The following is a 12,197-nucleotide window of genomic DNA, read 5'->3' as shown; positions in this document are numbered from 1 at the left end:
TTTCACTAATTTTCCTATGTGAATTTGGTAAATGTTCTTGCATAAGTTAATGTGCAGACCAGTCCGAACTGTTTGTTTTAATAATACTGAAGAAAGTCAAACCCATCCAGGGCATTTGGTCTAGTGGTATGATTCTCGCTTAGGGTGCGAGAGGTCCCGAGTTCAATTCTCGGAATGCCCCTTAACATGTAGTACTTTCAGGATTTTTATTTTTTCTTCCCCAAACACACTTAAAATATCAAGCCATCCAGGTAATGCCCCTCTAACCATGTGCTTCTAGGATTTTTTTCTATATTGCAATGTGCATTGCATGTGAACATGCTTATAATATCAAGCTATTAGATTATAATACCACACTATCTAGGGCATTTGGTCTAGTGGTATGATTCTCGCTTAGGGTGCGAGAGGTCCCGAGTTCAATTCTCGGAATGCCCCTTTTTTGAACTGACTTTTAGCATATTTTTTCTATGATGCAATTTGCATTGCATTGTGAACACACTTATAATATCAACCCATATTAGATTATGTTTCATTCAACCAATGCGAACCGGTATTTTTAATATTAATAATAGGTAGCATGTCCGTGAATGTAAAACTTGTTTGGAAGGTAAAAGCTTTCACTGAAGATTTGTACAGTACATGTACATGTTCCACGAAGCATATGGGTAATTTATGGACATCATTGAGTGCCTGGGTTTTTTGTATCACTCACTGAAGCCCCATCAAAAGACCATAGGTCCAGAAACTACCTTAAAGTCTCCTCCCGCCTCCCCCCGTATGTACGGCTGAGAATGAGTGGGGCCAGCATTTCGATTAAGATTAGACTGCTTTTATAGTCAAGAAGTGGACAAATGGCAAAGTAAGGCCTATGCACTGCACTCATGAAAAAAGAAAGATAAAAACCTGTACCTTGGCCAAATACACAACAAAGTTACACAAATTAAGATACGAGAAGAGACCCGTAATTTTCCTAATAAAATCTCTCTTACTACTTGAAACCCTTGATTGTGAAAATGCTTAAGTATTGATCCACGGGCCCACGATCTGATTTGAATAGCTAGAATAGTTTTCGTTCAATCACTATGATATACTTATATATAAGTAGTATTAAGGAATGGTGAACCGAACACAAGACCTCTATACATCAATAAACAACTCCTTAAATTACAAGTCTCTTGCCACTGTGATTATAACACATACTTGGGGTTTTTTTCTTTTGGGGTCTATGCAAGTAGTCCTGGAATTTTCATGGCTTTTAAGTCAACATCAGAAGAAAATAGACCCTACATGAGAATGGAAACAGCAGGCATGAATGGTGGGTGGGGAGTAATAAATAAAACAAGGACATGTGTACTACACGTATGAGATGCCTATATGCAACATCAATGCTTTCAATAAAGATCATGCACCACCAATATAGTTTCTCCAATTGAAGTCTGTGAGCCCAGATCAAGTAGAAATTTGATGATTTTTTTTATATTTTATTTTTTGGTTTAAAGTTTATTTTATGGACTCAATTGTACATTTGTCTTAGCTCATTTGAAAGTCTTAATCTAAAAATAAATCTCTTACTTAATTAAGCAAATCATAGTATTTCATCTATTAAACTTGTCTATGTAAATCTCTGCTGATTTTGACCCTTCAATCCGTGGATTTTTATCCTTTTCCCTGTTCAATTATTGCTTTCCTGATCCACATCTTGACTTGATGGGATGGATAGCTTCATTTCATAGCTCAGTCTCAGTTGTCCAATGGGGAGCTTCAAAATTCAATACGTTTTCATTTCTTGTAAATTGTAAAATCACATGTGTTATGCAGGTGGATTGATATTATTAATCAATTAATTTTTTATTGAAGTATTGTTTTATTTAAGTGTTTAGAAAGTAACTCTTCCGATGTTCAAATGCTTAAGAGGACAACAAGATGAGATTATTGCATAAAACCAGCCATACACACCTCTTTAGATGTAGATGTTTTCTCCCTTTGCTTTAATTATGCTTGTCAAAACCTAAATTAAACGACAGCAGTTCATGACATAACATGTATGAGCTTCATGAGGTCGACAATTATTTTTTATATATCAATGCACTATGTATTTCAAATTTATATATATTAACGGCTCACAATCATTTGCTTGTTAATATTAGTTTACACTAAATTTTAGGCTTTCAGCCACGAAAACAGTAATAAAAAGATTTTCTTTTTATTTTTTTCTTTTGTAATAATGGGAAAGAATGATTCAAGCAATAAGAGAGTGCAATGATAATGTATAATTTTGGGCATAGGGATATCCTGCTATCTACATGGGGCATCATTTTCTTAGCCATCCTTGATTGCTTGAAATGATGAATGATTAAGAGGAATCGTTTGTGGTGGGGCAAGGCTTTCTACCTTTGAAAACACATAAATCCTGTATTTAAATACTGCACAAAAATAAATTGTGGGGTTTTGAAATTGACATGTCTTGTCTTAAGTTTAGGGCCTAAGAAGAAAATGGGGGAGAAGGCATTGGATGCGTTATCCCTTTGCATAAAATAAACAAAAAAGAAGTTGCATAGACCACACGATTTAAGTTATAATCACCATCTTCTTCTCCTACGCTACTCATTCTTAATTAATTGTTTTAAGTACCATAATTAAATTAAATTAAATTAAATTAGATTAAATTAGTTGATAGATTTATGTTCCATTATGTTATGCCTATGTCCCTAGGTTGCAAGTCATCTTAGGATTAGTACCTTTCATTAGGAGGTGGCGTGCATCTATGTTGCTTGAATTGCTAACCATTAGTCAAATTTGGAAATGGCTTTTAGCAAATCAGACGGTAAAATCCTTCACGTAACTTATCATTGCATTGATTTCCAATAATATGCGTACTGATGTAAGACTAATAATTGGCCATCTTAAGCTTATCATTAACTAAGTGTTAAAATTTAATTATGAAAACACGATATGATGTGTGGTAGAGAACTAATCCCATGTTCAAAAGTTGGTTAGTTGCTTTCTCTCTTTCCTCGGATTTAGATTTTTTTTTATGAAGAAGACAAAAATCCAAGCTGATTATACTAAAGACATTTATATTAAATATCTTGCTATATGAATTTTTACATCTAAACATTAAGTAATATGATATTGTTCTAAACTTTCTCAACATTCAACATATCGGATTAGATTATATTGCATGCTATATATGTACTTATAACAAGTTTTGAGTTGTACAATAAAAAAATAGGTTTTTTAGGTTTTACACATAAAAAATTTTTCACTTTTGGAAAAAGCCAAAACTTTTTCAAAAAAGACAAAAAAACCACACAACTTTCAAATCAAAGACATGTAAATGTATTGGATTCCTTAGGAAATCTAAAAATAAATAAGGGCATTTTTGTCCATTTTTGCTTCTTTTAAAATTTTTCTCTCTCCTTTTGCTTTTTCCAAAATGTCCCTAAAAAAATCAATTTTGAACGAAAACTCATATCAAATTATCATTTATGAGATTTAAAACTAGACTTCGTCTATTCAAATGAACGCTAAATACTACTAACCATGTAACATTTCTCATTCCATAAGCCTCCATTTAAAAGACCTTAATGTATTTTAGGTAGAAAAACCCTAGTCTTGCTAAGGCCAAACATTGATCATACCCTAAAATTTATAACACCACCAAAAACCTTACCAACCTTCAACCATTTTCACATGAAATTCGTCATTCTCATTTCCCAAATCCCCCCACCCCACCTTCACACAAATTTGTCATCTTCTACCTTTTCTGTTTTTTTTTTAATATATATATCCTTACAATTATTACTATTTGCTTTTGCTAGATTTCTTCTGACATATGGAATCCCACTGGTGAAAGCCAAATGGTACGACTGGTCCCCCATTTGAAATCTCCGGCCAATAATCAGGCAGATGTGTTATTCCTACCAGGCCCTTGCCGTGTTAAGGATCCAATAAGGACGTATGTTGCTTTAAAGTAGAAGAACCGTATGTGTACGTATTATGTTTTTTAGGGCAAAAACACAAATTTTAGTATCTGTGCGTAACTAAATTGCAAAACTAGCAGTACATAATTTATTTATTTTTCAGAAATAATACTTGTTGTATATTTCGACATTCAATTTACGTCAACTTTTCTACTAACGTGGGTTAGGACAGATTTAAATATAAACAATTTAAGTTAAAATCTTGGAGAGGAGGGTAAAAATCAAACTCTAACAGTTGGTATAATCAAGGACGGAGCCAGGATTCAAACTTTTGGGGGGCCAAAAAATTAACATGTACCAAATATTTAGACCAAGAAGAAAAAAATATAGATTGCGGAAAAAAGAAAGTATATTAAACTTATTTTGAAATACGTTAAGCTCTATAGCCATTTTAATTATTTTTTATCAAGTCTTTTTAACCTACTTGGTTAGTTATGATAAGAATTAAGATTTTCCAACTAAATCTATCTAAGTAGAGCTATTTATTTTTAATTTTTATACTTAAGAAATTAATATCTACTAAAACCCAAAAGAGAAAGATATAAAAATCAGCAAAGAAAAGCCAATATAACTTCACATTATTACTCAAAATGCATTTATTAGGGTGGCCATTAACTTCAAACATGCAAAATCCTTTTAATATTTTACAATACATTGCTTTGATTGGTGAAAACTTAGAAAACATTGGAGGGGCAGGGCCACCTCTGGCCTAAAGGTGACTACGCCTCTGGATATAATGATAAGCTTAAATTAAAGATTCTAAGTTTGATTCTCCTTATAACGACGTGACAATACTTTGTTTTTTTCCACTCGTCATTTGTGGATGATTGAAGAATTTGAATTAGGGCTGGAGACAGTTGTTTATACGCATGAATGACTCATTCTGATATACGTAGAGCCAAAATGCATCAACAAATAATGGTCACATTTCAAGAATAAAAGTCACTGCACAATATCAGTCCAAATATGACATGGATATAGCATGCTGCTGATGAATTACTACACATACCATTGATATTGATACCAAGCTGGTCAGAATTTTGTTTCCTGAAACTTAATAGGGCTTGTAGACACGAGGCCAGCACTGCAGAATGGCCTTGTGATTTTTTCAAAGTCCAACTGTTCTTTTCTTTTTTACACCAAAAAAAAAAGTATTATTTTTAAAACAACCTTGTGATTGCAGATTGCCAATGAAGGGGAAATTAAATAAAATAATAAAAAAGAAGAATCAAAGTGATCAAATTGCATCTGATAATTGATATGATTCTGGACAATGCGTCACGGGGGTCATCCATAAATGATACCCACCATCAACATATTATGATAAATAATCGCAATTATCTCAACTTGTAATCACATTTAAGAATCTTAAGTCAAATTGGTCTCCTAAAAGAAATGGATTTTCAACCCTTTCGTGCTTAATACATAGATTAATTACGATGCCCTGCATATGATCCTTTGAGCCCTTTTCTTCATCTGTGATCCAGTTCACGGATTAAACCCAAAATGCACAAGGATCAGATTTTTTGCAGATCTTATTCTGCCATTCTTTTTCCTTTCTTTATTGTGCCTTGTGTTTTTTTTTTCTTCTATGGAAGAATCTAGCATTTGAAATTTAAGTCCTGATTTTATTCAAAAGATGTAGCTGTTTACCATTCACCTGAAATCGAGTACATATTTGGTTCTATAACTTTTGTACATCAACATTAATAATGTTGCATCCTTTTTATAAATAAATAATAATAAAAAGACTCGAAATGTGCCACAAGAGCGTAAAACGGCCGATAGTTAATATATTTGTCAAATTGTGATTTGTATGAAGTATGGAATGATGAAATTTTTCATCATGAACGTAGTGTTTTCAATTAAACATTACAACTTTTTTTGTCGTTGTTGTTGCTGTTTTCTTTTAAAGCAAATGGTCATCATCGTTCATTTATTATAACCATGATGTAAATGATTGTTGTCCCTAATGCTAATGATGCATGATACACTGAAAGCGATGACATGATTGATTGGGGAGTGTGAAGTGCAAGTATCTTCCTATTTCTTAAGTTTAAAAAGAAAATTCTTATAATCATAAAATAAAAAAATTATTAAATGAACCTTTGAGAGATTTTAAGATACTCATTAACCATTAGTTTTGGAGCATTGGTAAGTGAGTAAACACAACTGCACACAGGCTACCTGTCTGAAAACAAAAATGGTGTTTTCTTGTACGAGAGAGTATTTGTCACGTTTCGTACAACCCACGAATACGTTTCACCCCTGAAAAAAGCAAAAGGAAAAAGAGGAGCTCATGTGATTGATTGTCCACTGCTATATTCGGGGGGAGAGAGAGAGAGAGAGGGATTAGATTGGAGATGAAATCTTGTCAATCGGGTCGTCTTAGCAGGTCATATATGTCAATTTACCAAGGGGTTATATATTAGGGACATTAATTCTCAAGCAAGATTTCCCTAATTTAGCAAGCATACCCCTCAGGGCTTATCTCTGATGTGTTCCACTGGTATTGCTTGTTGATGTTGCTTTGTTTGTATTATGAGTTGGCTTCTAGTGCGCTTGTTTTATTGTTTGATTTCTTAGGTTCATTGTTCCTAGCCTTTATGAGGTAGTGCTGTGGACTTGCACTGCATTTGTTGACTGGAACTCTCCTTCTTTAGGGGCTGCTGTGTATTGCAAATTCTGTAATTTGCCCCAGTTCTGCAATAGAAATTTTATGTATCCAAAAAAAATAAAAAAATGAAGGGACAAAAACCTTGATTATTTAAAACAATCATGATTGTAGTTAACTGTGAGATCATTAGTAATTAACATTATTGGGATTGTGCAAGAATTAGTAACTTATTCACGCGTGAGTTAGGTTAGTTGATCAAGACAGTGTGTCATGTTCACTTGTACCCGTATTTAATTCCCTCTTCATGAGTACATCATAATAATTTATAAGCACTTTAATTTAATGGGGAATCACAAGAAGCCAAACTTCTTCACAGCATGAAAATCTAGTTCAAAGGGATTGCTTTCTAATTAATAAGCACTTTATTATCTTTAAAAAAATGAATTATATGTATTGATTTCTAACAATAACGGCATCTCCAATTACTCCATTCAATATTAGTGGCAATTTTTTATTTTTTTTTTTCTGAAAATAGAAATATCCAAATCCATGTCCTGCTGAATCGTGAGCATTTTCAAAGTGCCCACCCATTTCCGCTTGAGCTTGAACACATTCATGTTATCTATCAACACTAATGAGGTCGCAACCATGGAGTATGCATACGTACACCCCTGATTGAAGCAAAGATTAAGCACTAATGAGGTCCTTAACTTAAAATGGGTTTTCAATTTTCCCCCGTTCTTATTCTTAATTGACCTGAAGATGTTTGACCTCCATCAGGAGAAAAACTTAGTTACAACGGTAATAACACTATTTTACCTTTCACTTCAAGCCACTGCTTATTCCACGCACCAACCCTTCAATGTTGCAGACACGCAATCATATTTGGCCCTAGCTATGGTTTTCCACATATATGCATATTACATTGTCTTCCCAGAGAATAGTATACAGAGTTTTTTTTTTTAAACAATGTTATAATCATGACGTTACTAGGTGAATTATATGTTTTTTTTTTTAACTTTGACGTTCCCAACCATGCATATTAAATAGGTAAATATATATTATATGTAATAATTATATTAACTTATAGAGACATAGGGTTTGATAGGTTCTTTGAGCTTAAAAATTAATATTTCTAACAGATAAATAAATATAAAAAAGCACTTGTGCCATTACAAATACATATAATCAATTATCTAAGAAGTATTAGCAATAGTCCTTAGTGCTATAAATTGTTCTTTTAAAAGGTAGAGTATACATAGATTTTATATGAATCTTATACCAACCGACTGCTATTCTTCAATGAGTTTTGTGTTAGTTACACAATTTGGTCATTCTAAATTAAGAAATATATCACATAATTTGCTCTGTCAGATCTTAAAATTTAATCGTTGGATATCATCTTTGGTTATCGACGAACTTCCCAATATTTAAAATTGTATTGTTCAAGTACACATAAAATATAACTGATTCCATATGAGCTCTAAGATTACTAAACTTTCATAAAATTTCAAACTTCATTTTACCCTTTTGAACAAATTTTTGCTCTTTGGGGAAAGAATTTTAAAAAAAGGAGAGAAAAAAGGTGTTGATCCACAAACGCCTTATGGGTGCGTATAAATGGTAAATGGGGGTGTCTTGGATTGGTGGAAAAATAGAGATTTAAGGCGGAGTGGAGAGAGCAGCAGAGGCAGAGGCAGCAGCAGCAAGAGGAGGGTTGAATAGTAAACATGTCACTTCCAAAGGGGCCACCATGTGAAATTTTGTGAATTCTCTCTTCTTCTCTCTTCTTCTCTAACTCTCTCTCTCTCTCTCTCTCTCTCTCATTTTTTTTTCTTGGGTGAGAGTGAGTGAGCGAGAGTCTCATTCATATTCATTCATCCATACTTTTTTACGTCCCATCACCAAACGCTCCTCCTCCTCTATCTCTCTCTCTCTCTCTCTCCTCTCTCTTCCCCCCTAAAACCCTCCCCCTTTCTCACTCACCCAAGAGGGGAAAAAAAAAAAAAAAAAAAAAAACCCAAGAGGCGATCGAGAACCTTTCCCGTGAAAAAGATCCACAGTACTAACATCCCCCTCCTCTGAAACCTCACCATCCCCAAATATTCAACCTTCACATGGAGGAAGGGAGAGAAAGAGACAGAAACAACCCACAATTCAAAGCCTCAGCTTAGAGACCAGAAAGAGAAAAAAAACCCATATATAATATATACCCAGTTGAAAATATTTTAGCATAACTGCCAAAACAAAGAGACAATGGATTCAGCTTCAGGGGGAACCGGACCACCCGACCCGAATACCAGCGGAGGAGAGGGACCATCATCGGCAGCAACCGGGTCGATAGCCGCGGCTGCTGCTGGTGCCGTTGTTCCAGCAGCAGCAGCCGAGGCCTCATCGTCTCCAGCCCCGCCGAGCCGCTATGAGTCGCAGAAGCGGCGGGACTGGAACACCTTCCTGCAGTACCTCAAGAACCACAAGCCGCCGCTGACGCTGGCTCGGTGCAGTGGGGCCCACGTGATCGAGTTCCTCAAGTACCTCGACCAGTTCGGGAAGACCAAGGTCCACGCCGCCGGCTGCCCCTACTTCGGGCACCCCAACCCCCCTGCCCCCTGCGCCTGCCCGCTCAAGCAGGCCTGGGGCAGCCTCGACGCGCTCATCGGACGACTCAGAGCCGCCTACGAGGAGAACGGTGGACGGCCCGAGTCGAATCCGTTCGGGGCTCGGGCCGTCAGGATTTACTTGAGGGAGGTGAGAGAAAGTCAGGCCAAGGCTAGGGGGATTCCGTACGAGAAAAAGAAACGGAAACGGCCGACCGTTACGGCCACCGCGGTTGTCGGGAATGTGTCGGCGGGTCCCTCTCAAGGAGGAGGCGATGGCGATGTCGGTGGTGGTGATGGCGGCGGTGGTTCAAGTACCACTGCTGCTGATGCTGCTACTACTAGTACGGCAGTATAGGAGGTTCTCTCATCACCAATTTTCACCCTTCACCCCTCTCTTTTTTCTTTTTTAATTTTTTAATTTTGGTCTTTTATAATTATATCTTCTCTCTGTTTTTAATTGTGATTATGAGGTATGTATATCAGGCGATTCTCTGATATAATTGAATCGACCAACCCATGAACAAATTTTTTAGAAATTTCCCACCATCTCGTGCTAGTTAATTTCCAACTTAATATCATATGGATCATCATCTTTACTCATTTGACTTAGAATTTATGATACTGTGCAGCTGATCATAGTGATACCACTAAACAATTAATTTAAATCCGAAATCCCATCCTCCTCTTTCTTTTAGTTTAGACTATCGCTTATGCTTAAAATCACAATTCATTTAAATCCAATAAATAACAATATTGTTCATTTGGGGTTCATTTATTCTTCTCTATTATTTAGGTTTTCTGCAACCAGCAGGACTGTTGACTGTGGAGGTCACAGCTAGTCACCTGGCTTACTGGCAAAAATAGGGCAAAACTGCCAAACCATACTAAAAACAGACAGTGAGCAAAACCAGCTCTATATATAGCTATAGCTTTCCCAATTGATCTCTCTGGTCCCCCGGCTTCTTTGCATTCATCCACCAGCTCTATCTATATCTATAGCTGGGCTCAAACTCAATCTATAGATATATATATATATCTATATGTCTATGTGTCATCATGCCCACGTGCGCTTCTGATTCACTCTTATTTTGCACTTTCAGTTTCAGGTGTTGTTTTCCCCCCCTTTATAAATTATATCCACACCTCTCTTCAATCTAATAAGAATTTGTTTTTAGGATTTATTGGGGGTCTTTTTTACTTGGTATTTGGATTGGGATTTAACAACTTACAAGCATATCAATGAATAGAAGGAAGGAAAAAAGAAAAGAAAGTATACGGTTGGTTTAGTTGGTAAGGTTTCTTTACTGTGTGTAGTCCTATTAGTGTTTCAGCAGTCCTCGTTGATGCATAATGTGTGATTTCTTATATAAATCCATATCAGTATTAGTTGGCAATTGAGTGCCATGCATAAGTACTTCCGGCTCGAGATTGTATGTCTGTCCTAAAGATGGTGATGAGAGTAACTAATCTCCTCTTAAACTTTTTATTATTAAAAAAAAAAAACAAATAAATAATCCCTTGTGATTGTTGTTGCTCTTATTTTTATTTGGAGTAACCTTCCACCTCAGTATGAAAACGACCACCAGCCAACCCTCTTGCTTCCCATTTTATTATATATCTCTTGCAAATTATATTATTTATGTTATTTTATATTTCGTTATAATGGCGTAGACCCCACCACTGGTCACTCAAAAACAAAACCCATTTCTGGGTTTCAAAATTAGACTCCCTTCCCCCATATCCAATGGAAGTGTCATCATGCTTACATTTATTGTCCTACTATAATGTGCTAAAATTATTTATATTATTTTGTTTGCCTTTTGTTTTATTTTATCTTATTATAAACAATACCGATCCTTGCGCACTCGGCAGGTGCTTTTCACTTTCTGGCTTTTTGAAGAATCGCAATTGAGATTGTCCCTCTTTTTTCACTTTCTCCTTGCCCTTTCCTTTGCTCTTCTCTTCGACTCATCTTCACATATTGGAAATACCACCTTGATCCATTTCTCTCAAGGGAAAAGAACAAAAATCTTGCAAAACGTAATATAGATTCACTCCTTACAATGAAACAAATTGTATTTAAAATAATTTTGGAGGAATTAACTAATTTTCAACTACACAAATTCTTTACATAATGTCATCAGAAAACGTAATCCTCTTGATACTACTCTTATATTTAAAGTGCGTCGTATCCATCCACCTAACTTTTCCGTCGCAACAACTTCCTTTTACTATTGATTTCCCTTACATAGTAACTCTTTTTTTCATAGCTATGGATAGTCGGAGAGTTCACACGGTAAATTCGGGACCTGTCATGGCAGCACCCTTTAGCATGACTTTCTGGCCAGTCAAAATCTATTTCGCCCTTTAAAGATTATGTTACAGAAAGATAACTTTAGGATTAAAAATTGTAGAATTACAGTAGAAGTAAAAAAAAGAAAATTATGCTTTTGGCAAAAGAAAAAATAAAGAATATGTTTTGTTTGATATTAGTCTGTCTGTCATGTTCATATGCTACAGTAGGTGGGGCAGAGAATTCAGAGCGGAATTTAAGTGCAGAAGGAGCAAAGTTCACAAGAATTTGATTGTAGGAAGAAAAAGCTCTTGGCGTATGCAAGCAAGCTGCTTCTGATGCATTTTTCTTTCCTTATTTTGTCGTTATATATCTTGGCATTCATATCATTCATGGTCCTTTCTTTCTTCGAGCCCATGTCTTCATTTATTTTATTTTTATGAGAGCTAGAGTGTGAAGAAGGGGGTGGGCTTAATTGGCATGGCATGGCATGGGCATGGGGGTGATGATGAGGTTTCTTTTAGCACCTGCACCGAATGGTCTTGTCCATCACCACTTCGGCAGTCGGCAGTCGGCAGTCGGCATATATATATATAGAGAGCTTCGATTGAACCGTATCTCAAATAAATTTATTTGAGGGACACTGTTGTAGGATATATTTTTTATTATATTTTATTAAAGTTAATGATTTCCTCACTTCAATT

General features: G+C 35.5%; 1 protein-coding gene and 2 non-coding genes across 3 annotated transcripts; all 3 read left to right on the top strand.

Annotated features, from left to right (window-relative positions):
* Nucleotides 1-109: 109 nt before the first annotated feature.
* On the top strand, nucleotides 110-181 carry TRNAP-AGG (transfer RNA proline (anticodon AGG)). The gene has a single exon. It is a non-coding gene; the product is annotated as a tRNA-Pro (tRNA).
* A 182-nt stretch (nucleotides 182-363) lies between these two features.
* TRNAP-AGG (transfer RNA proline (anticodon AGG)) lies at nucleotides 364-435 on the top strand. Its single transcript has one exon. It is a non-coding gene; the product is annotated as a tRNA-Pro (tRNA).
* Nucleotides 436-8,241: 7,806 nt separating this feature from the next.
* LOC103336365 (protein LIGHT-DEPENDENT SHORT HYPOCOTYLS 5) lies at nucleotides 8,242-9,800 on the top strand. Its single transcript, XM_008239435.3, has one exon. The coding sequence runs from the start codon at nucleotides 8,857-8,859 to the stop codon at nucleotides 9,553-9,555; it is 699 nt and encodes a 232-aa protein (XP_008237657.3). The 5' UTR covers nucleotides 8,242-8,856; the 3' UTR covers nucleotides 9,556-9,800.
* The last annotated feature ends 2,397 nt before the right edge of the window (nucleotides 9,801-12,197 follow it).

This window comes from Prunus mume, linkage group LG1 (genome assembly GCF_029339155.1).
Source record: "Prunus mume cultivar Tortuosa linkage group LG1, ASM2933915v1, whole genome shotgun sequence".
Taxonomy (NCBI): domain Eukaryota; kingdom Viridiplantae; phylum Streptophyta; class Magnoliopsida; order Rosales; family Rosaceae; genus Prunus; species Prunus mume.
This window is presented reverse-complemented; position numbering and strand designations above follow the sequence as displayed.